The 25,304-nt window shown below is 49.4% G+C and overlaps 1 protein-coding gene across 12 annotated transcripts in view; it reads right to left on the minus strand.

The window, feature by feature from the left end:
* Nucleotides 1-1,267: 1,267 nt before the first annotated feature.
* PLEKHA7 (pleckstrin homology domain containing A7) overlaps nt 1,268-25,304 on the minus strand; it is a 241,234-nt gene continuing 217,197 nt past the window's right edge. For 6 of the 12 annotated variants that reach the window (XM_032241058.1, XM_032241053.1, XM_032241059.1 and 3 more), the window contains 12 exons: nt 24,641-24,742; nt 18,791-18,899; nt 18,358-18,584; nt 14,878-15,069; nt 14,665-14,782; nt 13,630-13,733; nt 12,915-13,115; nt 10,067-10,225; nt 7,603-7,736; nt 6,658-6,800; nt 4,820-4,930; nt 1,268-2,996 (listed from right to left, as the gene is read on the minus strand). In XM_032241058.1, the coding sequence (XP_032096949.1) occupies nt 4,830-4,930; nt 6,658-6,800; nt 7,603-7,736; nt 10,067-10,225; nt 12,915-13,115; nt 13,630-13,733; nt 14,665-14,782; nt 14,878-15,069; nt 18,358-18,584; nt 18,791-18,899; nt 24,641-24,742 (1,590 nt within the window). In that variant the 3' untranslated portion in view covers nt 1,268-2,996; nt 4,820-4,829. Of the gene's footprint in view, nt 2,997-3,808; nt 3,864-4,819; nt 4,931-6,657; nt 6,801-7,602; nt 7,737-10,066; nt 10,226-11,340; nt 13,116-13,629; nt 13,734-14,664; nt 14,783-14,877; nt 15,070-18,357; nt 18,585-18,790; nt 18,900-24,640; nt 24,743-25,304 lie in introns of those variants that run through there. The other 6 variants (XM_032241065.1, XM_032241064.1, XM_032241055.1 and 3 more) reach the window with 5 other exon arrangements.

The following is a 25,304-nucleotide window of genomic DNA, read 5'->3' on the forward strand; positions in this document are numbered from 1 at the left end:
GAATCACGAGGCCACATGGCATTCCCCAGAGTCCTCCCCACCCTGTAGTGTCACTGGCCAGCCAGCACTGTCACAGATGGCCTGGCCCCATCTTACCTCAGGTAACAAGAGTGCCCTCAAGGCTGGGCCACATCACCTGTTATGCAGGATGGAGCTGTAGCGTGCCTTTTTTGACCACGCATGCTCTCCGCCGACTCTGAGTTGAGGGCCTGTCACACACTCACGCACTCTGTAGATTGAAATCTGGGCCTCAATTCTTATAGAACAGGCTACCCCTCCTCCCTGATAGCACACTCTGAAAAGAGCAGTAAGGTAGGGGGTTGCTGCATTCCCACTTACACAGGATTATATGTGTGAGACAGAAAGACCAACAGTTAAAAAAAAAAAAAAAAAAAAAAAACTGGCAGGTTTTCACTGAGAAAACGTCTACAGATGGCCACCCTGTGGGGTGGGTACTATCTCCTTTATGGCTTCTTTTTTGCTTTTGGGGGGCTTTGCACTCAGTTATGAAATCATTCTCACCACCCCCACCCCCCTTCATTTGTTATTGTGACATCTCCAAGCAATGCTTAAAACCAAAAAGTACATTTTATTTTAAAATTCAAAGAGATCAGTAGCCAAAAAAGCAGCAGTATCCCCTGTTCGGAATGCCTTGGAATCTATTTTCCCCAGTTTAAATAGTTGGAAAGTCACCACCAACCTCGGATGCTCTTCTTGGCAGTAGAGAAAAACTGCTATAACAAGAAGCTTGGAAATATACACACCCCTCAATGGAACTGGCTTCTTGCCTTCTGTTTTGAGCATACATCACAAGTCAAAATGAATTAAACACAAATCCAGTTTGCAATGGTCCATCACTAAGCTGTCTCCCTGGAGCGAGCCGGCAGCATGTGGGTTGGAAGGGGGCCCACAGCGTCTTGAATTGGACTGCAGTCTGTCTGCCGAACCAGCCCCATGAGGGAGTCCACAGCCCACCGGCTCCCTGACTGGGATAGGGTGGGGGTAGGGGGTCCTTGACTGGGATGGGGTGGGGGGGCTCGTTGACTGGGATGGGGTACAGGGTTGCCCTGACCAGCTGTGGAAGCCTAGCCAGGGGGCCAGAAGCACAGGCCTCCTCACCCCAGGCCTCCACAGTCAATCAAATGTCAAGGAGCTGTCATCAGAAGAAACTTTTCATAGGTGAGTACAAGCAGGGCCGAGAGCTGACGTGGGGATTTTCCAAAGAAATGGAAAAAAACGTACACAGACCACTCACGAGAGACTATAGTCTGCAAGAAGCAGGAAACATATCAGGTTAATATTTTAATCTGTACATCACATCTTTTTGCAAACCATTACATTTTTAAATTAACTTTTTCTTGCAAAATATTCATTTTTTTCCAAGAAAATCTTATAAAGGCAAAAATAAAATTTTATTTGGCAAATGTCATGAAGTCGATACTGGCAGCATATGGAGTTAGTTAAAAATAGACGGCAACTGCTAAATATATTCAAAATTCTATTTTTTTTTTCTGAGCATAGTCAAAGAGAAATTTTCATTTAAAGTGTGGCTCCACCCAATGGAAGTTTTTGTTGTTGTTGTTTTTCCATTTAAACATCATTTTCTATTTGCAGAATAATATAAGAACACAACTTAAATAAAGGGCCACAAACACTGCACCTGGCTTGGTAGCCTCCCCTTCTCATGTGGGGCTGGAAGTCAAGTCCTGCCATTATGGCCCTGCCAGCAGCAGGCCATCAGGGATGGTGGGGGCACACTGCTGCCCTCCTGCCACCAGACCTGAGTCCTAGGGAAGCCAACCGGGGTTTTCCAAGGGCAGGCAGAGAAAGTTCCCAACATGGCCTGGTTGGAGGGAAGGGATTTCTAGGTAGATGTCACCCAGTGTGGAGTTTATTGCTATGATACAATGAAAGTTGCTTCCTCTCAACTTTTCTGTACTTCATTGTGTACTGTTAAAAATGAAAGCAGGCTGGGTGCGGTGGCTCATACCTGTAATTCCAGCACTTTGGGAGGCTGAGGCAGGTAGATCACCTGAGGTCAGGAGTTCAAGACCAGCCTGACCAACATGGAAAAACTCTGTCTCTACTAAAAATACAAAATTAGCTGGGCGTGGTGGCACATGCCTATAATCCCAGTTATTCGGAAGGCTGAGGCAGGAGAATCCCTTGAACCCAGGAGGCAGAGGTTGCGGTGAGCTGAGATAGCACCATTGTATTCCAGCCTGGGCAACAACAGTAAAACTCCGTATCAAAAAACAATGAAAGCAAACTGCTTTTTTCTTTCTGATAAGAGCCCTTTGCTGAGGGAAGCCTGTGGGCAGGTTGTGGGCCCCAGTGCTTTTGAACACACTGTTGCCCCTAAGCCAAACCCAAGGGCCAAGATGCAGACTTGGGCTCCACGTGCCATTCTGGTGGAGTTTCACATAGAGCTGGTCATCAGGTCAGGGACAGCTGATCTCTGCAGCCAAGGGCCCTTCTTCTCCTAGACAGCATGCCAACCAGCCTAACGCTGGAATCCACTGGGAATGCCTCTTCAAATCCCACTTTCTCTTGAGGTCATTGGAAGTTGAACTGTCCTCTGCTTGCCCCGCCCTTTCCCCCACCCACACCTGTCACCCAAAAGTACCTGAATCTGTAGGTGCAGCTGCAAAGTCCTGCATCCTCACCCTCCCTGCCACTCAGCCCTTGAGGTGAACATTAGAAAAGAGATTCCAATTTTAAAATACAGTATATTTTACAGTGTGTATCAAAAGTGCCTTTGCCATTCATATGTAGAGAGGAGTCTGAGCTAAACTAGTGAATGCGTGTTAGGGCCTCGCCTGTGGTGGACACCCGCAGTCAGTAAGCTGCTCCTTCCTCCAGCCAGATTCCCTGCCCAGCCGGAGGCAGTTTCCTTGGGGGCAGAAAGGTTGATCTCCTTGGAGGAAGCTGGTTCCACTGGGCCCCGGGCTCTAGGCTTCTCTGTATACTGGGTCACGGGTCAGTCACTGCCTGGGCTGCAAAAAAGCATAGGAGACAGTGAGAGGCTGGCAGGAGCCCTGCTGACATCCAGGGAGGGCATGTCTGCACACACATGACAAGGAATGGCAGTTAGGCAGGCAGACAGAGCAACAGAGCAGGGGGCTCCAGCAAATGCGGCCGCTGCTGGGGGACCCTCAGCTCCTAGGACACATGGGGCTCTCTCCCTGCCCTCCCTGCACCCCTAACTCCACTGCTAGACACATGCTGCCCCCTAAATTGGGTCCCTACCCTGATAGGGCAAAGACTGTGATAAGGGTACAGTCTGGCCCCACTCTTCATTCACTGAATGTGGGTAGTGCTCTTGGCCTCTGGGGGCCTTGTTTTTCTAATCTAAAAGCATGGTGGTCATACAGGGTAAGAGGAAATGCAGCACTGCAAAAAGAGAATAAAGGGCTGATCAGAACAGAGCCTCTCTCCTGCCTCTTGGTGCCTGAGCACTGTTACTGTGCTCAGATCTCTAGGAGAAAGCCATACCCTCAACCATGGCCTTCACAATGGACCTAGCTAGAGCACTTCCCTATGGCTCCTCCATCATGGGGCCTCTACCGCACACATCTTGAGAGCCTGGCCTCTTCCCTCCATGCTCAGGCTGGTGGGGACCTGCTGACTCTGCTGACATGCCAAAACATCATGCCTCACCCCCTGCAGCACAAATACTCTCTCCCTCCTTTCACTTCTTTCTCCAAACAACTAGAGTCGCTGGGGGTGGCCCAGATGAATTCATGAGTGGTGATGGGGAACAAAGGCTCTGAACTCATATCAAAGGGCTTTAAACCCCGGCACTTACAAGCTGTGGTTCCTTGCGCAAATCCCTCAAGGTCTCTGAGCTTTTGTTTTCTCATCTGTAAAACGGGGTGGGGGGAAATATCTTTATAGGGTTGTTGTGTGGATCGCAAGAGATGCTTGGCACAATGCCTGGCACACAGCAGGCACTCAACAATGTTAACCACAAGTATATAAAGGAAGGAGAGGGACAAGCCCTGCAAAATGACTGTCAGGGAAAGGGCTGCCCAGACCTCCAGTCTGATCTTTCCCTGTCCAGGTGAACTGATGGGCTCAGAGGCAACAGGCCCAGGCCAAGAACTCACTTGAGACTGGACCAGATGCCAGCCTCCTCATCCAGGGCTCCCTCCTCATCCCGCCCTGCCTCTAATCACTAGATGCCCACATGGGGAGGACATGGTAGGGGTGGTGCCAGAGCTTTCTGCCTGGCTGAGGGCCAATTTCACGTTGCCCTGGGCTTCCCTTTCTCTCCCTCTTAACATGCCCAGTGACCAAAAGGGCTGTCCCAGTCTCTGTGCTGACACCAATTTTATGTGACCTGGAGTGAGCCCCAGCCCCTCACCAGGCCTGTTTCCTCATCTGTAGAGCTGGACTTTTCCCTATCTTACAGGTCTACAATTTATTTGGCCAAAGCCCTGAGAGGCCAAGATTCAACCCTTCCTTTCCACCCCCCGAGGCTAGTATTGTGGTCTGCACTGGTCCTCGGGCATCAGGTTGCCCTACTGAGGAGAGCAAGGGAGTCGGGATCACAGTTCGGTTCTAGAGATTTTAGGGAGACAGGGGGTTGGATCGCTCAGTCCCTACTGTAGTAGAGCCACTGAGGGCTGAGTTCCCAAAAAGCATCACTTTCCCACCTGCCTACCAGTCAGGAAAGTCCCCCCAGCAGCCGCTTTGCCGTTGGAAGGAAGCGTCAGAGGGTGGCACTGCAATCACCTCAGCACAGCAGGGAGGTCAGGGCTGAGCGCTAGGGAGGGGCGGGGAGCAGGCAGAGGCACGCCAGGCAAGGGGCTCTTACTTGGAAGGTGTTAGACAAAGGTGTAGTGGAGTCCGTTGGTTAAAGGGGGGTAAGGTGGCACCGTCCTGGAAGACAGGGGGCTTTTAGGCAGGAGGAGGGCCAGCTGCTGTGCTAGATGGGGCACACAGGAATTAAGCGGTGCGTTAGATTCATCAGCTGCGGCAGCACCAGATGCCCCATGTGGCAGGCTGGGGTGGCATGGGACCTGCTGCCCACCACAAAGGGCCTGGGCTTGAGCGTGAGGAACAGATCCATGGGGCCTGGTGGGGAACCAGATGGGTCAGCCTGCAGTTCCTGGATATGCTTCTGAGACAGAGAGAGGGATCAAGAGTGAGGAAAGGCCGCAGCAAAGATCATCCCTGAGTAGGGATGAGAAAGGCCCTGGGAACTGGCCACAGCATCTTAGGGCTGGGGGCGCTCATTTGCTGGCAGTAAGGAGGCCGAGGATGGGAGACCCCCAGGGTTAGAGCAAGCAAGGCAAGAAGAGGGCATGGTATGGTGGGGGAGCCACCCCTGCTCAAACCCTCCCCATGAGGAGGAGCTCAAAAGCTGCTGAGAATGAGCCCCACTGTCATTAGAAGGAGAGGTCTGGATGAGCCATCTCCTGTGTCCCTAGTCCCAAAACACCACACTGGGCCCCTCTCAGCCCACTCAGCATGTGCTTGAAGGGACTGAGGATGGCAGGGACGTCAAGGACTCTGTGCAGGATCAGGCTGTGGGGGACAGAGAACAGGCTTTGACTAAGACTATGGCCCCTCCCCTTGTTGTCAGTCACTCTCATGGCCTTCTGGAGCCACAGCAAAACTCTGATCCCCAGACCAGACTCCCCAGGGCCAGGTATTGGATGGTCCTGCTGGCCCCACCCTTGGCCACTTCTAGACCTTTGGCCAGGGTTGGAGAATTGGTAGCAGCCATGACACCACTTCAGGCTCTATGGCTTCCCCGTCTCCAGAAGGAACACGCCTGACTAGGAACACCACCCAGACAGACAGTGGCCTCTGCATCGGGGGAGAAATGGTACTAGGTGAATTGTGAAGGCACAAGGCACACACACACAGGCAGGTGAGCTGTGGATGGAAGGAGGAGCCTGCAGTCTCCTTCCTGGCTGAGAGAAAGAACAGCCTTTTTATACACACACACACACACACACACACACACACACACAGACGCAGACACACATAGAGACACACATACACAGACACACACAAATACACACACATAGATGCAGACACACATACACAGACACAGACACACACACACACACAGGTACATGCACGCTCTCATGCCATGGTTTTTCCAACTGGCCTGCAAAGTCCCACTTCCCAAGTCCTGTATTTTCTGGCACAGTACACTCTGACTAGGGGAACACTGGCGTTAGTTTAGAGACCAAGGCAGGGGTCCAAGCGAGGGCTGGAGGGGTCCCCTTCTGCCTTGCCCTGGCAAGAAATCCAAGTATCAACCACTTTCCTGCCCCCTTCTTCAAGAGTTCAGAAACCTTAACCCCTTGGCTCAGGGTCTTGAAAAAACCTATTCTTAGCCCACAGTCTCGGAAGAAGTGGAGTAGCAGCACCGCTCCTCCTGGGACCCTCTTCCCCTGACACTTCTGAGCTTGGTCCCCCTTTGTCTCCCTCACTGTGTGACCTGCCCCACCTTCCTTTCCAAGTCCTGTTGTGCGTATGGGATAGGATGCCCTCTGATCAGGGGAACACACCAATGACCCTCAGCTACCATCCCTGCCACCTGATTTTCCACTGGCTCTGGAACAGGCCAAGCTGGGCCCAAGCCCTGAGGTGCAGTGGGGCAGGATCTGGGCCTTGGGGGCTGGGCCATGGCCTTACCTGCCACCTGCTTGCTGCGCTGGGAGGCCTCGGAGGCCAGGGCGTAGGAGATGTTGATGATGCGTTCCTGCTCCTGCAGCTTCAAGTCCAGGTCGGCCACACTGTTCCGGTCCTGGCCTGAGGTCGGCTGCAGGTTGCACATGCTGCAGGAGGGTCAGAAGCGGACCATGGGCCCTCCCGCCCTGGGCATCAGCCTCAGGATTGGAGGGTCTCCCTGGCCTGGAGGTTCGCAACATTTTGAGGGGGATCAGACAAAAACTGTGGTTCTTTCTCCCTAGACAAAGATACGTGCTTTTCCCCAAACACCCAAACAATCACAGCCTTGTTCCTCTTTTGGGAAGGCCACAGACCTCAAGTTACCGGCTCCAGCTGGAAGCTCTTATTAAATTCAGACACAAATGGCTAAGCCAGCTCTGAAACGCAGGCTTACAAAAAAGTTAAATTTCTGAAGCTATTGAGGCTGAGGGGACAGGAAAGTCGCTTCCAAGTGCCCCAGGCTAGCATCCAGGGAAGTGGGCAATGCCTCTGGTGCCCTAGGGACAAGGCTGGGGTCATTGGCTCTGATCTACTGGTCTGTATGAGGGTGCACAGGCCCAAATGCTGGGAGGACCATCACTGGAGCTGATCTCCAACTGTGTCCACTTCACAGCCACACCTGGCTCCACTCTCTACACTTGCTAGAGTCACTTGGGACACAGAATTGGGGGTGAGAGCCCAGGACAAGAAGCCTCTATGAGTGTTTCAGGCCTTTCCACATGACCTAGGCAGGCTTCCTTGCTGATCTGCTGGTGATGTACCAGCCTGCCCCCTTCAATGAGCAGGGCTTACCTGAGTCGAAGGCCTGGCAAAACACGTACCCCAGAGAGCCTGGCCCAGGGCCCACATGGTTGAGACACCACCCGGGGTCAGGGTGACCTGCCAGTACTTGAGCAAGCGAGGGCTGACCTTGACCGGGCGAGGATATTGCGGATCTTCTCGGCTTTGCGGTACCGCGCTTGTAGCTCCTCAAGGCTGGGTGGCTCTTCAGGATCTAGCTCCACGTAACGCTCAGGGATTGATACCTTCTCTGGTTTGGACAGCTGGGGAGAGGTGAGGAGGTGGCAGAGGGAGAGGCTCAGATGTCTGGGTTTAAGACTCGTTTTCCACCCTCCTCCGCCCTGCCCTCTAAGATAGCAAAATTTGTCAGCTGTGGAATCCAGCTTTGAACCTGAATCCGACTTCAAAGCTTGTGTTCTTTCCATTCCACCAGACAGCCTCCTACAGGCTGAGGGAAGGGAAGAGCAAAACAACTAACCTACAAGGTCTCGGATAAAAAATGATCATCCTTAATGCCACCATCAAGGCCCTAAGTGATCTGACCCCTGATGACCTCTCCAGCCACTGATCAACCGGTCCCTCCAATTCCCCGCCCACAGTGCAGCCTCTGTTCCTCAGTCTAGGAAGCTCTTCCTTTTGTTCCATTGACTCTCAACTTTTCAACCTCACTTTGAGAAGCCTTCTCTGATCCCCTCCGCCCCCTCACATTCCATTCGCCATCGTCTCCCTCTGTCTAACAGAGGGACTCAGTACTTAATAGCCCTCCAACTAATTCTCCCTGAATGGATGGATAATGGATAAATGAATGATTGACAGGTGAGTGAATGAAAGGATGTGATGCTTTCTGTGCCTACAAAAGCTCTCCTGATCTAGACAGGAGGCAGCTATCTACTACTTGCTGGAGGAAAATGGCCCCAAATTCCATCTCACCAGCATCTCCCATGGACCTAGTGGCAAACTTGTCTTGGTGAAACCTTGCTTGGACTAAGCACACAAAAAGAAGCTTTTGCATGCTCCAGGAACCTTTTCCTCCCTGAATTACAAAAGCACACTAAAATGGGATGGGTTGAAGCTCTCCAAAAACAAGCTTAATCCAAACCCAGGGTAAACCTGGTCATGGATTTAAACCTACACGCAGCCCTTTCACTCTGCTGGAGATGGCAAGAAATAAGCTCTTCTCTGTTACTCCAGTGAGGACAGCTTTAGAGGAAAGAAGCAGATTACATTGTAGCCAGAGGGATTTAGGTTAGAGATAAGGAAGAACTTTTTCCCTGTGCTGGCAGGCAATCAGGACACTACAGAACACACCTCCCCTGCCAAGGCAGCATGTGGGGACTTTTTTTTTTGTGAATCTGAGAATGCTTTAGCTGTTTCAGATGCCAAAAGAACAAGGCTTTGGGGGCAGGGGACCAAACTTGTTAACTCCTAGAGCCCCAGCAGACCCCCAAACTCAGCAACCCTACAGGCATCTGTCTTATCTACACGCTGGTCCTTTACTCCCAAAGACCATATATTGAGTCAGGTAGATACCACTGGCAAATCAGCTTGTGAATGGGCCTGGCCCTGCCTCTTAAGACAGCAGGAAAGCTCCAGAAGATGCAGGTCCTCCTCAGTACTCAGTCTCCTATCACACAGACCTGGGGTAAAGTTTTATTGAGGTCTAGCCTTAATCCATCCTTCATGTGGTGAGAACATTTTCTCTTACGCAGTTTCCGGGCAGGCCAAGTCCCTGTACAAATGTTTTTGGTACATTTATGAGTCACTGTGTGATTCATCCAACACAGTCTTCATTCAGCAAAAATGTACCACACACCCACTGTGTGCCAGGCCCTATGCCAGGGGCTAAGGATACAAAGGTGAACCAAGCAGCCATAGACACTGCCCTGCAGAGCTTAGGAATGGCATCGACATAGGCCACAGGAGGCCATCTATGTCTTGAAGACGCTGAGTGTGTCATCCCCTGAGTTCCCTTTCTCTTCCCTTGGGTAGAGACATTCTAGATAGGTAGAGATCCATACTGCTCTCCCGGGCCTGCCCTGTCATGATGCTCATGAGCCACAAGAGGGCGGCAGAAGAATTCGGACCAGAAGTCTGCACAGTCTCCGAGCTTCTATCATGGCTGGAAATTTCACCTGTGATTTTCAAACCTGCCCCCCCATTTTCCCCTAGTCAGGCTGCCCAAGTTGGCCTCAGCAGCCAGTTGCAAAGCCAACCCCTGGTGTTGCAGGGAACATTTCCTAACAATAACAACTGCTGCTCACGTGCCTACTATGTAGCTTTGGTTACTAAACCTCCTGAGAACATGTGGAGTCACTGAATCCTCTTCACAACCCACTGCACTGTTGAGAAAACTGAGGCTCAGAGAAGCTAAAATTACAATTTGCCCTAAATTACAGAGATAGATTTGAACCTTCACTGAAACGTCTGCCTCCTTTCATTGCCTCAAGTTGCTATCCATCCCATTCTCCTAGGCCACACTGAAGCTGAGCCATGTCCCTATTCAGGATGATACCCCCCCAGTGGGAGGGCGGATCAGGCTGGGAGCTTGAAAGCCATGCCTCCTGGGGGACATGAAGGAGGCGCCTGCCCTCACCTCTCTGCTGATGTCCAAGTCATAGTCTTGAGGCTCCAGGTCCAACTCAGTGACAGGCATGGCCTGCACTTTCAACCAGCCATTCTCCTCCTTGTCCTTTCTTTCCCCTTGCACGACCCGTTCCAGCAACTGCAGGTCAAAGTCCTGCTCACGCTTCCACTGGCAACAGAACAAAAGGGTTAAATGTAGTTGTTTCCTGACTGCTGAAAGAGCATGGCTGGTCACCTTTTTCCATGAGAGCCTTTGGAAGATGGACCTATGATCCCCTTAGGGAAAAGCTATATGTGCAATAGAGAACAAAGCCTCTGTCCCCTTCATATGGGCTGTTCCAGACTGCTAAATGCTCTCTGATCTGAGCCCCCAGAAATTTCAAACATATATCCTTGGGGAACAGGTCAAAGATTCATGACTTTAGGCTCACGGTGGTCCCCAGGGAAATAGAAGGCTCCCAGAGAGGGTGACCTCCAAACAACTTGGGACACAGCTCTAGAGAAGGGATTTGTCCCTTCTGCTATCTACAGCTCCTGGAAAACTTGCTGGTTCAGGAGACATATATCCCAGGCTGAGAATTAATGGAAAAACATGCCCTTCGAGGCCCTGCTAAGCAAGTGGAATAACCAAGGGTCTTTCTGTTGGGAATTTCCAACAAGATAACGTTCGTAGGTGGGGGATACCGCACTCAAAGCAGGGATGGGGAAGTACAAGCAAGAGCAGCTTGGAGCCAGTGAGGCAGACAAGCTGCTGTATAAGACCCATATATTTGAGATAGATGTTTTCTTTGAATTAGAAAAAAAACTAAATCATATAAAATTGAAATGCTAAATCAAGTGGAATGTTTCCAAGGATGTTCCACAGTATAACTTTGTAACAAGCTTCCCAAGAGGGAAAATCTAACCCATAAGATCCAACCATGACCGTCCAGCTCTGTGGTGGCTTCCTGTTGACCCAGAACGTGCATCCTCACAGGCCTTTGACTGCTGAGCAGGTTGTTGAGAATAGAGCAGGCTCAAAGCCTCTCTTCCCCTGAGCAGAACCAAAGCAGATGCTTATCTATCCCAGGCCATCTCCTGTATCCCATCTACCCACCTCAAAGCCTCAAATGGTCCTGATTGTCTTTGATGCCTCCTCAAGTCCCTCCAAAATCCCAAACCCAGAGCCATATTTACACATTTCACCCATTCATGCACAAGCTCTCAATAACGACTCCAAATCAGTATAATCACTCTTAGGTGATGGTTTTCCAATTATTGCTTGAAAGGATTAGGCAATTGAAGTTCCAAGGATGAAAAAAACAATTTAATGATTCACAAAGAAAACACTCATTTCCTTACACGCTCACAAGTGCTCCAAATAGAGATAAGTCCTCATTTAAACCCAGCCTGATTGTTTCCACAAACAGGAAACGTTCACTAGATTCTACAACGTATCCTGGGGAAGAACCACGCCAATCCATTATTATTAAGCAACATGTTTATTGGCGTTGATGCAGAGACTGACACAAGTCTTTTTTGAAGAGAAAGATTACAAGGTATTCAAGTTACGATTTTTAGATAATCTCCACATTTGAGACATCAAATTATAAAAGGTCAGTGTTACTCCAAATGACATTTGTTTTAAAAGTGTGAAAGTTACCAGGTTTGCAGCTTTTAAAGATGTGAATGTCCTGGGTCTTACCCCTTTGGTTCGGAGCTAAGAGCTGCAGCTGCAGATAGGCCCTCCGAATACACAGTATATTTTGCTATCCCTTCAAGTTATTAAATACCAGAAACACAAAAGATTTTCCATAAGAACTTGTGTGATTGGACTAGAGGAATTAAAATGGAACAACCTCAGCCTTTGTAGAATGTAGTCAAACGTGCAATCTCTGAAGTCCCTGTTTATTGTCCAGGTGTAAGGCATGGAGTTTTATAAATTCATAATGCCCAAACCTCTGCCAATGACTGTGGTCTCAGGTAACAGGTTGGCTCAGGCTTGCGGGGTGGCTTTTGGGACAAATGAATTATGAGTCAGTAGGCCTGCATAAAGAGGGCAGCAGAAAGGCAAGTCACATCTGGGAACGCTCAATAGGCTATGGAGATAAGAGCTGCTATTATAAGCCTGACAACAAGTAGCACAGGCCAGTTAGAGCATGTTCAATGCAAATCAGAAGTTTCTGTAAACACAATCAGGCAGGATTAGGGAGGCAATGAGCGGTAACACTAAAAGCAAAAGAGCTTGTGCAATGAATTAGGGAAAGATCAGGCTAGAGGTTTAGGAAAACATGGGATTTCAAACAACAGGGAAAAGTCAAATGGAATGTTTCCAAAAGGGACCTCAAGTGACTGTGAACAGGGCGCAGTGTCAGGAAGCGCCACTAGGGGGCAGCACAGGCCGCCCCAGCTCTCCCGGACACCCTGATGCCTCTGCATTGCAAAGCCCAGGAAGACCAGTGGCCCTCGGGAAGAGGGGTGCAGCCCAGTGCTCCATCGCCCTCCCAGAGCATCCGCTGGCAGGTTTGGGAGGCTGGTCGGTTTGCTTTTGCTTCTAATCAATCATGTCACCATCTTCTTCCTCTCCACTCTGAACCCTGTATTCCCACGTCCTGAATTCGGCTGAGATTCTGTACGCCTGCAGAGCGTGGCTGGGAGGACTGACTGGTATGCCTGTTTGATCCTCACTCCAGCTCTGGTTCAGGTCACCCTCTGACCAGGTGTTTGTCCAGCCTGGGTCGTGGACAAACAGCCCCGTGGGGTGTTCTCAGAAGCATCTAGGTCAAGGGACAGCTCGCTCACCGGAAGGTGTGATGTGCTTGTATTTGGGGGACTCTGAGGGGCACTGGGCTTCCTGTCCCTGCCCACTCCTAACATACTGAGCCAAGATCTCCTGGGAGCGGCCGGCTGAGGTAGCGAGATGAGGGCAGGCCCGTCCTCTCCGCTTGGCCCAGCGTCCTCTTGCGCTCTCGGACCAGGGCCTTCTGGTGCCGCTTCATGCGTTCTAGTTGCTCCTCCGCACTCATCTTGCCCCGCTGGTGGTCTCCTGAGTACAGGCGCTCCAAGGCACTCTTGGGTCTCTGAGGAAGAGGAGGCACACAGGAGAGACACAGAATGGCTGGGCTGGGCACAGAGGACAGCCACCCTGCCAGCTGCATTCCCGCTGTCTCTCTGACTCTCTCTCTCTCTCTGTGTCACACACACACACACACACACACACACTTACTTCTCTAGTTGGGTTCCTCTCAGCCTCAGAGAACTACTTCCTCTAAGCAACATGATGCCCTCAGCCCTCAGGAGCTTTCTGAGCAGCACCCATTCTGCAGATGCAGACACTGAGGCTCAGGCCTGTCCAGTGAGGCCAGAACTCAGGGTGCAGGCTTCTTGAGCTCCCTCCTGCCACCCTGACAGGCCAGAGAGAAAGGCAGGATGCCCTCCTTGATGGGCAGCGGGTGACAGGGAGCTCAGGACAGGCTGAAGCCACCCCAGAGGACATCCCGAGGGCTGATGGGATAGCAAGTCACTGTCCCCCAGAAGTCCCTCCCTCCACATGTGAAGGAGCAGGGAGCTCCTTGACAGCTTGAGGCCACTCACAGGGAAGGTTGCCTTGCTGCTTTCTGCATTGAGACCCCTCCGGAGTGTGACATAGGGAGCAATGGTGGATGACTGCTGGAGTCTTGACGTGGACCCTGAGAGCCCTTAGTGAGGAAAGAGAAGGACAAGCATGTTTGTGCTGGGATGGGCGGGTCCCTGTTTCTCCCTCATCATCCCCCAATCTTACAAGGGGACCAAGAGCACCCACCCAATGACCCATCCTTATTTCTCTTCTTCCTCCCCAGGACCTGGAAGACCAAGGTCCCCAAGAGAGGATGGGGGTGCCAGCCCAGGGGTGACCTTTGTCCCTGATGGGGGGCAGTGTCCCTACAGATCTGTGGACCACCCCAGGCTTTCCTTATATGCAGAAGACTGGGCTGGCCGGCAGATGGAAGGCTGGAGGGGAAGGAATGCCTTTCACTCCCTGATCCACTCTTAGGCACCCTGCACAACCCAACTTGGGGTGAGGAGGACAGTGAGAAGGACATTCAACTGGTGAGAAAGTGTTTGAGGAAAGGGCTCATTGAGTCTTAGAGTGGCACAAGAGAGGGAAGCAGTCTGGAAGGCCCAAGATGGCCAAGCTGGTGGTAGCCACCCAGCACCCCAGTCTGCAGGGTGCAGTGACTCTGAAGCCAGAGCACTGGGATTGTCTTCTGGTTCCACCACTGATCAGCTAACTGGCGAATTATTTACTTTTTCTGGGCCTTAGTTTCTATGTCTCTAAAATGGGGATAACAGTACTTTCCTCATAGGATTGCTGTGAATATCATGTCAATATAAAGTGCTTAAACAATGCCAGGCTTTCTAGTAACTGCTATTATCATTGTTCCTGGGGACAGATGTAACAACAGAGGAAGAGAATCAGGATGTAGGCCAGATGAAGGCAGGCCAGGCCCTCCCTCTTGGCAGCCCACAGCCCCTGCCAGCTGCTGCTCACTCCTAGAGCTGCAGGCTGACGGGTATGAGGTACCAGCTGAGTGCTGGAAGCAGTGTGTTGGGATTCCCAGGGAAGCTTCAGGGAGGGCCCTGCCTTACCTCTGCCTGGCAGCGTCTGGTACCCGCTATCAGGGCCCACAAGTCCAAGGGAGGGTTGGGCCATGTCCCCGCTGAGGGTCGCCAGCTCAGGCTCACTGACGTACGACCGCAGCTCCACCTGTGGACAGAATCCCAGGTGGTCACACGTGCAGGTGTCACACCCTCTTCCCTCTCCCCACACGCAGAGTGGCAGCCCCAGGGACCCCTGCTCACTCTGGAGTCCCCATTCACACACTGCCCCAGCTCCCGGTCTCGCTTCCTCTCGTCCGACTGCCGCTTGAGGCCCCGCACAGACGTGTGCCGGATGATGGTGGCCTCTCTGGGGAGAGGTGGCACAGCTGGGGGCTGGTCCTCTGGGCTGTAGAGCTCAGGGAGTGGGGGCCTGGGAGGTGCTTCATCTTCCTGCTGAGAAACAGAATCAGATCAGTGCCCAGTGAGATGGAGCTGAAGGGAGGGCTGCTAAGTGTACTGCCACAGTCGGGGGTTTAAAGGGCAGGAACAGGTCACATCAGAGCCACAGAACATGACCCCCTCAGCCAAGGAACACTCACATTTCCCCTGGAGGAGCAGTGAAGAAGGGACACACCTCTGCTCCTCTCTCCCCTCAGATGTACACAGTTTCTGTTCCTCAAAGTGATGTCTGTATAACTGTGTCCCAAAACCCAGGACTCGGGCTTCCTGGGTCTATGCCCTTGGTGCTGTGCCAAGCTGCTCCCTTCACTCATCGGGAGTGCACATCACAGGCAGGCCGCTAACCCTGCCCAGACTTCCATGCTTATGACAGCACCACCTACCTGGAAAATAAACATCTACCCACTCAGCAGTGGTCAGCCCGAGCCGGCTTACTGGCCCTGCACCAGCTGTGGATCCTTCAGCAGGGTGGGGACCCGAACAAGGACAGAGGCTACATCCTCCTGGCCTTTCTATCAGAAATGTGCATGGTTACAAAATATCTCCCCCTTCCTGACTCAGGCAGAACAGGTGGTTAGGATGAGTGACTCACTGCTTACCAAGCAGCTCATTCCCTAGAATGTGATGAATACAAGTGTTTTCCTTGAAACTCCCTGTCCGAAGTGCTCTGTGAGGGCTGTCGTTCCTCCACATATCAACAGACTGGCCCTGGCTGCCATGAACACCCACTCGCAGGGCTAATGACCTTCACACCCTCCACCTCCTAAATTCCCTTTTTCTTAGTCTAATTTGGTTTTGTTTTTAAGAATTTCCCAGAGTTCAGGAAAGGGCACTCCAAACACTTGGAAAGTTCAGGGAAGAGCACTCCAAAGCAAAAGTTTATCAACAATCTTCTAAAGCAACACACTTCACTGAGGTGTGAAAGTTACCAGTTCTCTGAGGATCCAGCTTCCAGTCCTGATAAGACATCTGAATCACCCATTTCTAAAAAGCCCCCCAGAAATATAAACACAAACATGGATTGCCTTTGATTGAATGGAATGTCTGAAGACAGAAGGTGGGAAGGAGACATGTTATTATGTACCTTTTAATTCTCTTTTCCTTTTGTATCCTTTGAGAATATTATCTATTTTTAAAAAGACATTAAACTCAAAAAATTAAGCCAAATAAAAATGAACTACAGTCACATGCAACAATGTGTATAAATCTCACAAACATGATGTTGAAGAAAAGATCCAAGATACGAAAAGAGTATAGAATCATATACCAGCATAATCACAGTGTTTAGGAATGTCAACACAGGTACTAAAACTTTAAAAAAAAAAAAAAAAAAAAAAAAAAAAGGCAAGGGAATTATTATCCAAAAAGTCAAGATCATGGTTCCTTCTGGCAGACAGGGAGCAGCTTGGCCTGGGAATGAAGTCACCGGCTTCTGGCTGCTGGTAGTGTTCTATTTCTTAGTCTAGGTGTTGGTAGAAAACAGGTGTCCTCTTTATTATTATTCGTTAAATTATATAATCCTGTTTTATGTCATTTTCAAAATGGATATTATTGTTTCACAAATACAAACGGGTTTGGTTTTGTTTTGAGACAGGGTCTTGCTGTATTGCCCAGGCTGGAGTGCAGTTGTGTGATCACAGGTCACTGTAACTTCAAACTCCTGGGCTCAAGTAATCTTCCTGCCTCTGCCTCCCCAGTAGCTGGGACTACAGGCATGCACCACCACGCTTATCTTATAAGTGTTAAAAACAAGCAAATAACAAAACGAATGGTGAAACTGGCAAATACACATATATTCCTAGGAGAGAGGACCTCCCTGGTGACCCCAGGGCTCACCCAAGCTGAAAAAGCTCTGCCTGAGAGCCACAGATGCTCATGCTGAGGAGAAGCCTCTGTGACCATCTATAAAAAGGAAACTGAGGAAGCTCAGAGAAGGGACAGACTTGCCTGAGGATACAATGAAAATCAGTCCCAGATTCCGGGTGTTCCAGCTCCTATACCAGAGCCTTTTCCCCCTACTCCCTGTCCCAGCTGACAGCATTCTGCTCTATGTCGGCAACCATCTGCCCCAGACATTCCTGCTGTTTGTTTTGGTAATTTCTACCTTCTGTTTTAGGGCCAGAGCTCCAGTCCACCTCTTGTATCTGGGATTGGGAAGGAGATCTCAAGATGTCGAAACCCACAGTGACTCTCTGGCTGGGGGCTGCGTCACACTCTGAGTCCAGCTCTGGGCCCTGGGCCATGGCTGGAAGCAGGTAGATGGTGAGGACCAGGGTACCAGGACTCATGTGTTTTACCCAGCACTGTGCACTGACCTCATCAGAGGTCCAGGCACACGTAGTGCCCAAGTGAGTCTCCTCCAAGCCTCTGTTGGTAAAAATCTGGAGGCCCCCATTCCGAGGTCCACTCTGCTATGGCTTCCCTGCACTGGGACCGGCCTCCTTGTGTTATCCAGCCAAGGCTGGCCTGGCCCTGGAGGTGTAAGCTCTCTTGAGACCTGACCACATCTCCTGTTTCCTTAAAGTCTGCTGCATTCCCAGACGCTGCCAAGAGCTTGGCCCCTTTCTATTCTAGGCAAATCAAGGTTCTGGCCCAGTCAGCACAGAGGCCACAGACCAGATCTGGGACTGAAGGCCCAGTTAGATGGTAGATGGCACAGAATAAAAGAGAAGGGCCAGGAGATGTGATTGGATTCACTAGTTAGCATGGCGATATTGAGCAAATGTCAACAATTTAGGCTTTAATTTTCATCTCTGTGGAATGGGGATATTGCCCTGCCTGTGTATACTCCTCGAGGTTATTTTAAAGATCAAAGCATCCTCACAACCCAGCCCAGTGCTCAGTGGCAGGTGAAGGGAAGGACACTTTTCCACTGGAGTGAGCTCACTGCCCACAGGCTGTGTAACTGCAGGAGAGCCCCCCGCAGATTTGCACAGAGGCTTACATGGGGACAGCCTTGCCCACAGCCACACACCTCTCTGCACAGTGAAGACCACAAACTCTACCCTCCTCAGCACAGTCACTTCTTGGTTGGCCTCAGTTTTCCCAACTGCAAAGTGGGAGAGTTGGGTTACATCATCTTTCAGGGGACTTCCAGTTCTGAGAGTCTAAGGCACAACAGCAGGGAAATACTACTTTTTAACTGCTTTTGACTAAGGACTCCTTTAGGACACTGGCTGGGTCCCTTTCCCCAAGTTTTCCCAGGAGCTTCTCTCCCAGGAGAAGGTGATCTGAGGAGACAGAGGAAACAATGGCATTCAGCTTTGAGACATCACTACTTACAACTTTGGGCTTCGTCTTAGTTGGTGACTGAAGGGGGGATGTCACTTTCCTCAGCTGGGGTGGGTGAGGTCGGTACGGCACGTAGGTTTGCAGCTGGGGGAAGAGTCGAACCTCCAGAGGGGTCCGCACAGGGCTGGTGGGAGGACTGGGCTGTGGGGGAGGCTTGCTCTCAGAAGTTGAGAGTGAAGGCACAGGCGGGTGTGGAAACAAAGGCACCGTTTTTCTCTCTAAGGGGCACAGAAGAAAACAAAGCACGGGATGGAACCAAGACCCCCTTCCTCGGAAGGGGGAGTGGGACGAGTGGAGTGACTTAGCACCTCAAAGACCCGACCTCCCCAAGAGCCATCCCACCCACCTGGTTCCCAGCCTTCCACCCTCTCCCTGCCACCCCTCCACCCAGATCCCCCTGCACCCAGGAAGATGAACAGCTCACCTGGATTTTTGACCGACTCCACAAGGATTCTGAAGTTCTCTTTATTTGCACTCAGGCCTGCAATGACATCTTCAATTCTCCATAGATCTTTCTGTATCTGCGATTTCTCCTGAGGAAGACAAAGTGGTGGGTTTGCCTTCTTAGCTCCTTACAAGAAGTTTCTTCTGAGGACTTATCCTACCATTTCAGACAGAGCCCCCTGCCCTGGGGGGCAGCATCCCCTCTGGAAACCTCACTAGTGCCAGAGCCAAGTCTGTTTCACAGTTTCCTAGGGAAACATAGATATAGAAAATGCCCAAGATGCAGGGAGAAATTTCACAGTAGCTTTCACCAGTCCAGCTTGCCTACCTAATTTAAAAACAGACTGCCGTAAACACTGTGCCATTCCACTAAAACCCTGTATGATGTACTTAGAGTAGTCAATTTCATAGAGACAGGAAGTACAACAGTGGTTGCCATGGGTGAGGAGAGGGAAGAATGGAGAACTATTTAATGTGTATAGAGTTTCAGTTATACAAGATAATAAATTCTGGAGATTGGGTGCACAAAAATGTGAATATATTTACCACTGAACTGTATACTTAAAAATAATTGAGATGAGCCAGGTATAATGGCTCCTGTCTGTATTCCCACACTTTGGGAGGCCAAGGCGGTGGAACACTTGAGGCCAGGAGTTCGAGACCAGCCTGGCCAACATGCAAAACCCTGGCTCTACTAAGGGCTCTACTAAGAATACAAAAATTAGCCAAGCGTGGTGGCAAGCTCTTTTAATCCCAGCTACTCGGAGGCTGAGGCACGAGAATCACTTGAACTCCAGAGTCAGAGGTTGCAGTGAGCTGAGATCGCACTACTGCACTCCAGCCTGGCAAAAGAGACCCTGTCTCAACAAAATATAATAATAAAGATGGTAAAATTTATGTTCTATGTATTTTACCACAAATTTTTATTTTATTTTATTTTGTTTTTTATCACAAATTTTTAAAAGGCACTGTCTTATGTAACCATGGCAGAAGGAAAGGCAAGGATTAGAGTTTACACCATCTCTAGGGTATAAAAAACACTTTTTAAAAGTCAGAGCTGAACCTGAGATTTGAGGTTTAGCTAAAAATATAGCATGGAATGGAATATTAGTTGGCAATAAAAAGGAATGAAGTACTGAAACATGCTACAACAAGGATAATCCTTGAAAACACATGAGGGAAAGAAGCCAGTTACAAGATGCCACATGTTATATGATTCAATTTATGAGAAATGTCCAGACTAGTCAAATCAGTAGAAACTGAAAGAAGATTCATGTTCAGCTAGGGCAGAGGGGACATTGTGGGGATGGGAGTGACTGCTAATGAATACGGGGTTTCTGTTGGGGAATAATGAAGTGTTATAAAATTGATTATGGTGACAGCAATGCTGTGAACATACTAACAACCACTGAAATGTATACTTTAAAATAGTGCATTTATTTTTATTTTTTTTAGAGACAGGGTCACTTTGTTTTTAACTGCTTGTGACTAAGGACTCCTTTAGGACTCTGGCTGGGCCCCTTTCCCCAAGTTTTCCCAGGAGGTTCTCTCCCAGGAGAAGGTGATCTGAGGACACAGAGGAAACAATGGCGTTCAGCTCTGAGACATCACAACTTTGGGCTTCATCTTAGTTGGTGACAGCTCATTGTAACCTCAAACTCCTGGGCTCAAGTGATCCTCCCGCCTTGGACTCCCAAGTAGCTAAGACTACCGAAGCATGCCAACATGCCTGGCTAGTTTTTCTTTTTTCTTTTTCTTTCTTTCTTTCTTTTTGGTATTTGTAGAGATAGGGGTCTCATTATGTTGCCCAGGATGGTCTTGAACTCCTGGCTCCAAGTGATCCTCCTGCCTTGGCCTCCCAAAGTGCTGGGATTATAGCCATGAGCCACAACCATGACCAGCCAAAAGGGTTGTTAATTTTATTGCATGTGAATTATATGATAAAGCTGTTAATTTTTTTTAGTATGATAAGAGTACAATTTTTATGTGTCAATTTAAAAAAATAATAAACTCCAAAGAATACATATCTACATACAATGAGGAAGGACCTAGGCTATGTGATCATGTGCATTCTAACAAGTGACAACCAAAATCGAATGGGAAGAGGATCTAAAAGAGGTGTGGAGGGGTCTGATGTCGCTAAGGGACTATGGCCATCTCTTGATGGGGTTGTTTAAACATCAAATGTAGTATTCTCTTGACTTTCAAGTTATAATTGGGGAAAGAGAGCCTTGGTCCCACCCCATGGACTAAAATAAAGGCAGGCTTCCCACCCCATCTCCTCTCAAGGCACCCAGCTACCCACCAACTGGAAGAGTTCTCGCACTGCATGAGCCTCGAGGACCTGCCCGATACTGCCCCTACAGGGCCTGGCACTTAGCAGTTCTCACTGCATACATGCTACATGAGTAAAGGACCAGTCATGTAAAATTCCCTGAGCAAATACTTTCCAACAGCCATGACAACAGATGTCCAAAGCCTCCTGACCCAAGGGGGCTCACAGTTCTCACTCTCTCTCCACCCCTCCAACATAAAGCACATCCTCGGGTCTGAAGCAAATAATGGGCTTGATTCTCAGCTCCATGCCAATGCATGAGCATCCTAAAACAGACAGGTGTATTACTGAGCCCAGAGCATATGTGTGTAAGAGGATGACCTCTAGGGCCGAAGTCCCCAAGCTGAGTGTTGGGAACAGGTAAAGAAAGGGATTAAATGCAGTCTGCTTCCTCCACCAGAGCTCCCTGGCAAATCCCCCGTCAGCCACTCTCTTGCCCTCCTTATGCTTTTCTGTCACCCCTGCATGTGAGAGAAAATCAGACAGCAGGGAAGAAAAAAGGCTGGAGAGTCCCTATCATTCTCCAAGGGTGATAGAATTTGGGGCCTTCATAATGAGGGGAGGTTTTGGGAAACAAGGGAGTGGAGTTTCATTCCTGCCTGCTTGCACCACACTGGGCAGAAAGGCTCCTATGTGCTGCTTTCAGCAAAGCCTTGAACTCACTCTTTTAGCCTTGACTGAAAAGGCCATTTTCCTGGAGCCAAGCAGGCTACAGGGAGGTGAGTTTCTAAGCCCTGTTACTGAGAATCTGCATATAGGGCTGCAAGTGTATCTGCAGTGTTGATGATTTATCTAGGGCTCAAACAGCCTGCCTGGCCTAGGATGACACCAAAGAAGCTAGCACAGCGTGTGCTCAAAGCAGGGCTTTGTGAGCTTCCCAGGTCACTGCACCACTTAGGGAAAGTGTGAGCAGTGCCGCAGGCAATGTGGAAATCAAGCTGCAGGCTCTAGGCTGGCCTATCTGAGAGTCACTCATGGGGCTGAGTTCTCCAGGGAGTCTGTGACAAAGACCTGTCAGTGTTCAATTTGCTTTTTGGAGGGAAGGGGAAAAAAGGGCTCTGGCCTGCTCTTTGTTAAATCATCATGATATAAAGCACAGTAGAGACACAAGTGGTCAAAAATCTTATGAATAGATGTTTCACCTGCTAATAACTAAATAAATGCAAATTAAAACAAGATGTCATTTAGTATACAGGCAAGACTAGAAAGATTGATTACAAATGCTGACAAGGATGTGGGCAAATAGGTTCAGTACTTTCATTTGCTGTGGGTGGGAAGGTAAACAAATGCAGCCCTTTAGAAGGTGGCTTGGTATATCCATCAACTTTTAAGATGTAAACTCATTTCAACCCCAGCAAGTCCACTCCTAGGAGCCTATCTTAGATACTTGTAAACAAGTATGAAAAGGTGAATCCTAATCACAACACCATTTATAAAAACAAAACACCAAAAATAATTAAATGCCATCAGAAAAGGAATGGCTACGTAAAGCAGGAAACACCCAGACTATGAAATAGTATGTAACAGTCAAGAAGAATGAATTTAATTTTCTTAGACTGGTGCTGCCCAATACACCTTTCTGAGATGATAGAAACCTATAATCTTCACTGTCCATGACAGTAGCCAATAGCCACATGTGGATATGGAGCACTTGAATGAGTCTGGTTAAAATGAGGATACATTTTGAATTTCAGTTACTTTTAATTAATTTATATTTTATTGGGCAGCATAAATTTGGGGTTAACTTTTTTGGAAAAATTTCCATGATATCAGGTTATGACAAAAAAGTGAGTTGCCAAATAATGTACAAATGTGATCATCTTTAAGTAAGCTTTTACCTGCTCCCACCCCTGAATAAATCATATGATTCTATACATGTGCATATTTTTGAAAATGCATAGAAAATGGTCTAGAAAGCAACATTAACAGATAGCACTGATGGCACATAGGCAGAGTGATGGGGGGCAGAAAGGGAGAGGGGGAAGAGGAGCTTTTGTATCATTTTTTGTTTTTGCTTCTTATTGTTTTGGCCTTTTCAAAGACACTTATTCATGTATCATTTGTGTAATTACAGAAACAAAGGATGAAAAGCTAAAAAAAAAAAAATAAAGGAAAAAAAATTACTGCTAAAAAAATTCAGATCACTGAAGTCCAAGAAAATAGGTATACCTGGGCGGACAGTTTTAGGAACTCATAACCAGAAATAATTGAAGGACTTTGTCAACAGTATTCACCTAGTATTTTCAAGTCATTATGGTAAGTGCTGGGGCTACAAAAAAAGAGTACTGAAATGTTAGCTCGTGTGGATGAAGAGAAATTATGGGAGGGAAACAACCCCAGCAGCAGCAGAAGACAGACAGGTGCTGGGGAGAGTCTTGCAGGCAAGCCTTGAGCCACAGGCAAGGGTCTCCTCCATGTGGTCCTAGGTAGGGCTCTCTGGGAACCATCTCTGCATGAACAGAAGGACATCGGGGCCTTGGGAAAAGCCTCAGGACCCACATACCTAAACCTCCTCCAGAATTTCCTTCAACTTTCTGGGGTGAGGCTAATGTCTGGAGAGTCAACATACTTATTAAATCATTTAAACGAAGAGCCTTGGTTCGAACTAGCTCATCAATTAGCAAGGCCAGCACCAAAAGTGGCCCAGCATGGTGCCTCATACACAGGAAGCCTCAAATTAATGCTTGCTGAATTCAAACACACTTATGTCAGGGCCCTGAAAGGAGAAGATATAGATCTTAAGTGAGGTGAGACAAAAACAGGTTACTTTCCACTTAAAGAATTGTGAAGGTGGGGTGGAAAACTGGTTAAGCACCACAGTGTGGGAACACTGGGCAGCTAGGAACACAATATGGAAGAAGAAAAACCACACAGGGCCTTTCACTGTCTCCCTTCTAGGAGACAGAGGCAGCTATCAGTGGGGTGGCCTAATTTTTTAAGGGTAAAGAGGCAGGGCTGTAAGGCCACCTTTCCTGAGTGGATAGGGGTCACAGAGATGGGTATCACACAGCCTGGCCTCCAGAAATGCAGATGACTGCCTGGACACCAGAGTGCCTCAAAGAACAAAATTCACACTGTCTCCCTCTGGTAGAGGTGTGATAACATCTATCTCCAGGAATCAGAGGAGGGAAGAGGTGGATGCTTCCTGCTGCTGTCTAAGCAATGAGCTAGCAGCCTAAGATGGGCCAAGAACTAAGGGAACACTGATCACTCTGTGATCATGATCACCCCAAATGATCAGAAGTAAAGCCCTTTTTAAAACACCCAAGAGCTTGTCTTTGAGAGCAGAGAGGCGAGGGGAATGGGGTGAGGCTTCTCATCACATCCTGGCTCGGGGAAGTGATCCTCAAGGGAGAGCTTGGGGTGGCTCCTTTACAGGGGTGGAACATCTGGGGCAGAGAGGGAAAAGTCCCCTGAGCAGCGCTCACAGCCCCCACAGGTGAAGGCTCTTGGAAAAAAACAAGAGCTCGAGGGGATGGACAAGTATCAGGTCACCTGGAAAAAAAAGGCTCTTCTGTGTTGCTCCTGCAGGGTCTGCTTCAGCTGTTCCACATCATTCTCCAACTTCAGGTATTCGTTCCAAGCATTTTCCATCTCCTGTTGGCCACGAAAATGCTTCCAGTTCTCAGTTATCCCCTGCCCCTCAGGAGGCCTCATGAGCACCTGTATACCTGACCATGCTTACCTAGCCAGGGGAGGAGGGAAGGAGACCTGGCAGGCCTCAGGCAGGCCTGGTGGGACAGAGACAGGAGCAGGAAGAATCATGGCATCCTCTCATTTGTGCTCTGACCCTGGCCACCTGCACAGTCCTCTCTTCCACCCTCAGGATGCTTTCTCAGCCCTGGACTGTACCACAACAAACTGACAAGTGAAAAAGCAGAAATTCTGACATCTTAGAATCAACTGCACACAGATCAGGGAACAGCCTTGCAGGGAAGGAATCTGGCCCACTGGATGTCACTGGCCTTCAAGAGTCGCTGTGGTAAGCAGCCTATGGCACACATGCAGGCAGACATGTCACCCCCAGACAAGGTCATCTACTGTCAGCAGGAAGTTCTGCTACTGGGGAAGCTCTGCTATTTCAGGACTCTTATCTCTGGACACCAACTCAACTACATCTTGGGAGGTGGGAAAAGCAGCCCCTCGCCCAGCCCGTCCC

The sequence above is a fragment of the Sapajus apella genome, unplaced genomic scaffold (genome assembly GCF_009761245.1).
Source record: "Sapajus apella isolate SASKATOON/1434 unplaced genomic scaffold, GSC_monkey_1.0 scaffold47, whole genome shotgun sequence".
NCBI lineage: Eukaryota > Metazoa > Chordata > Mammalia > Primates > Cebidae > Sapajus > Sapajus apella.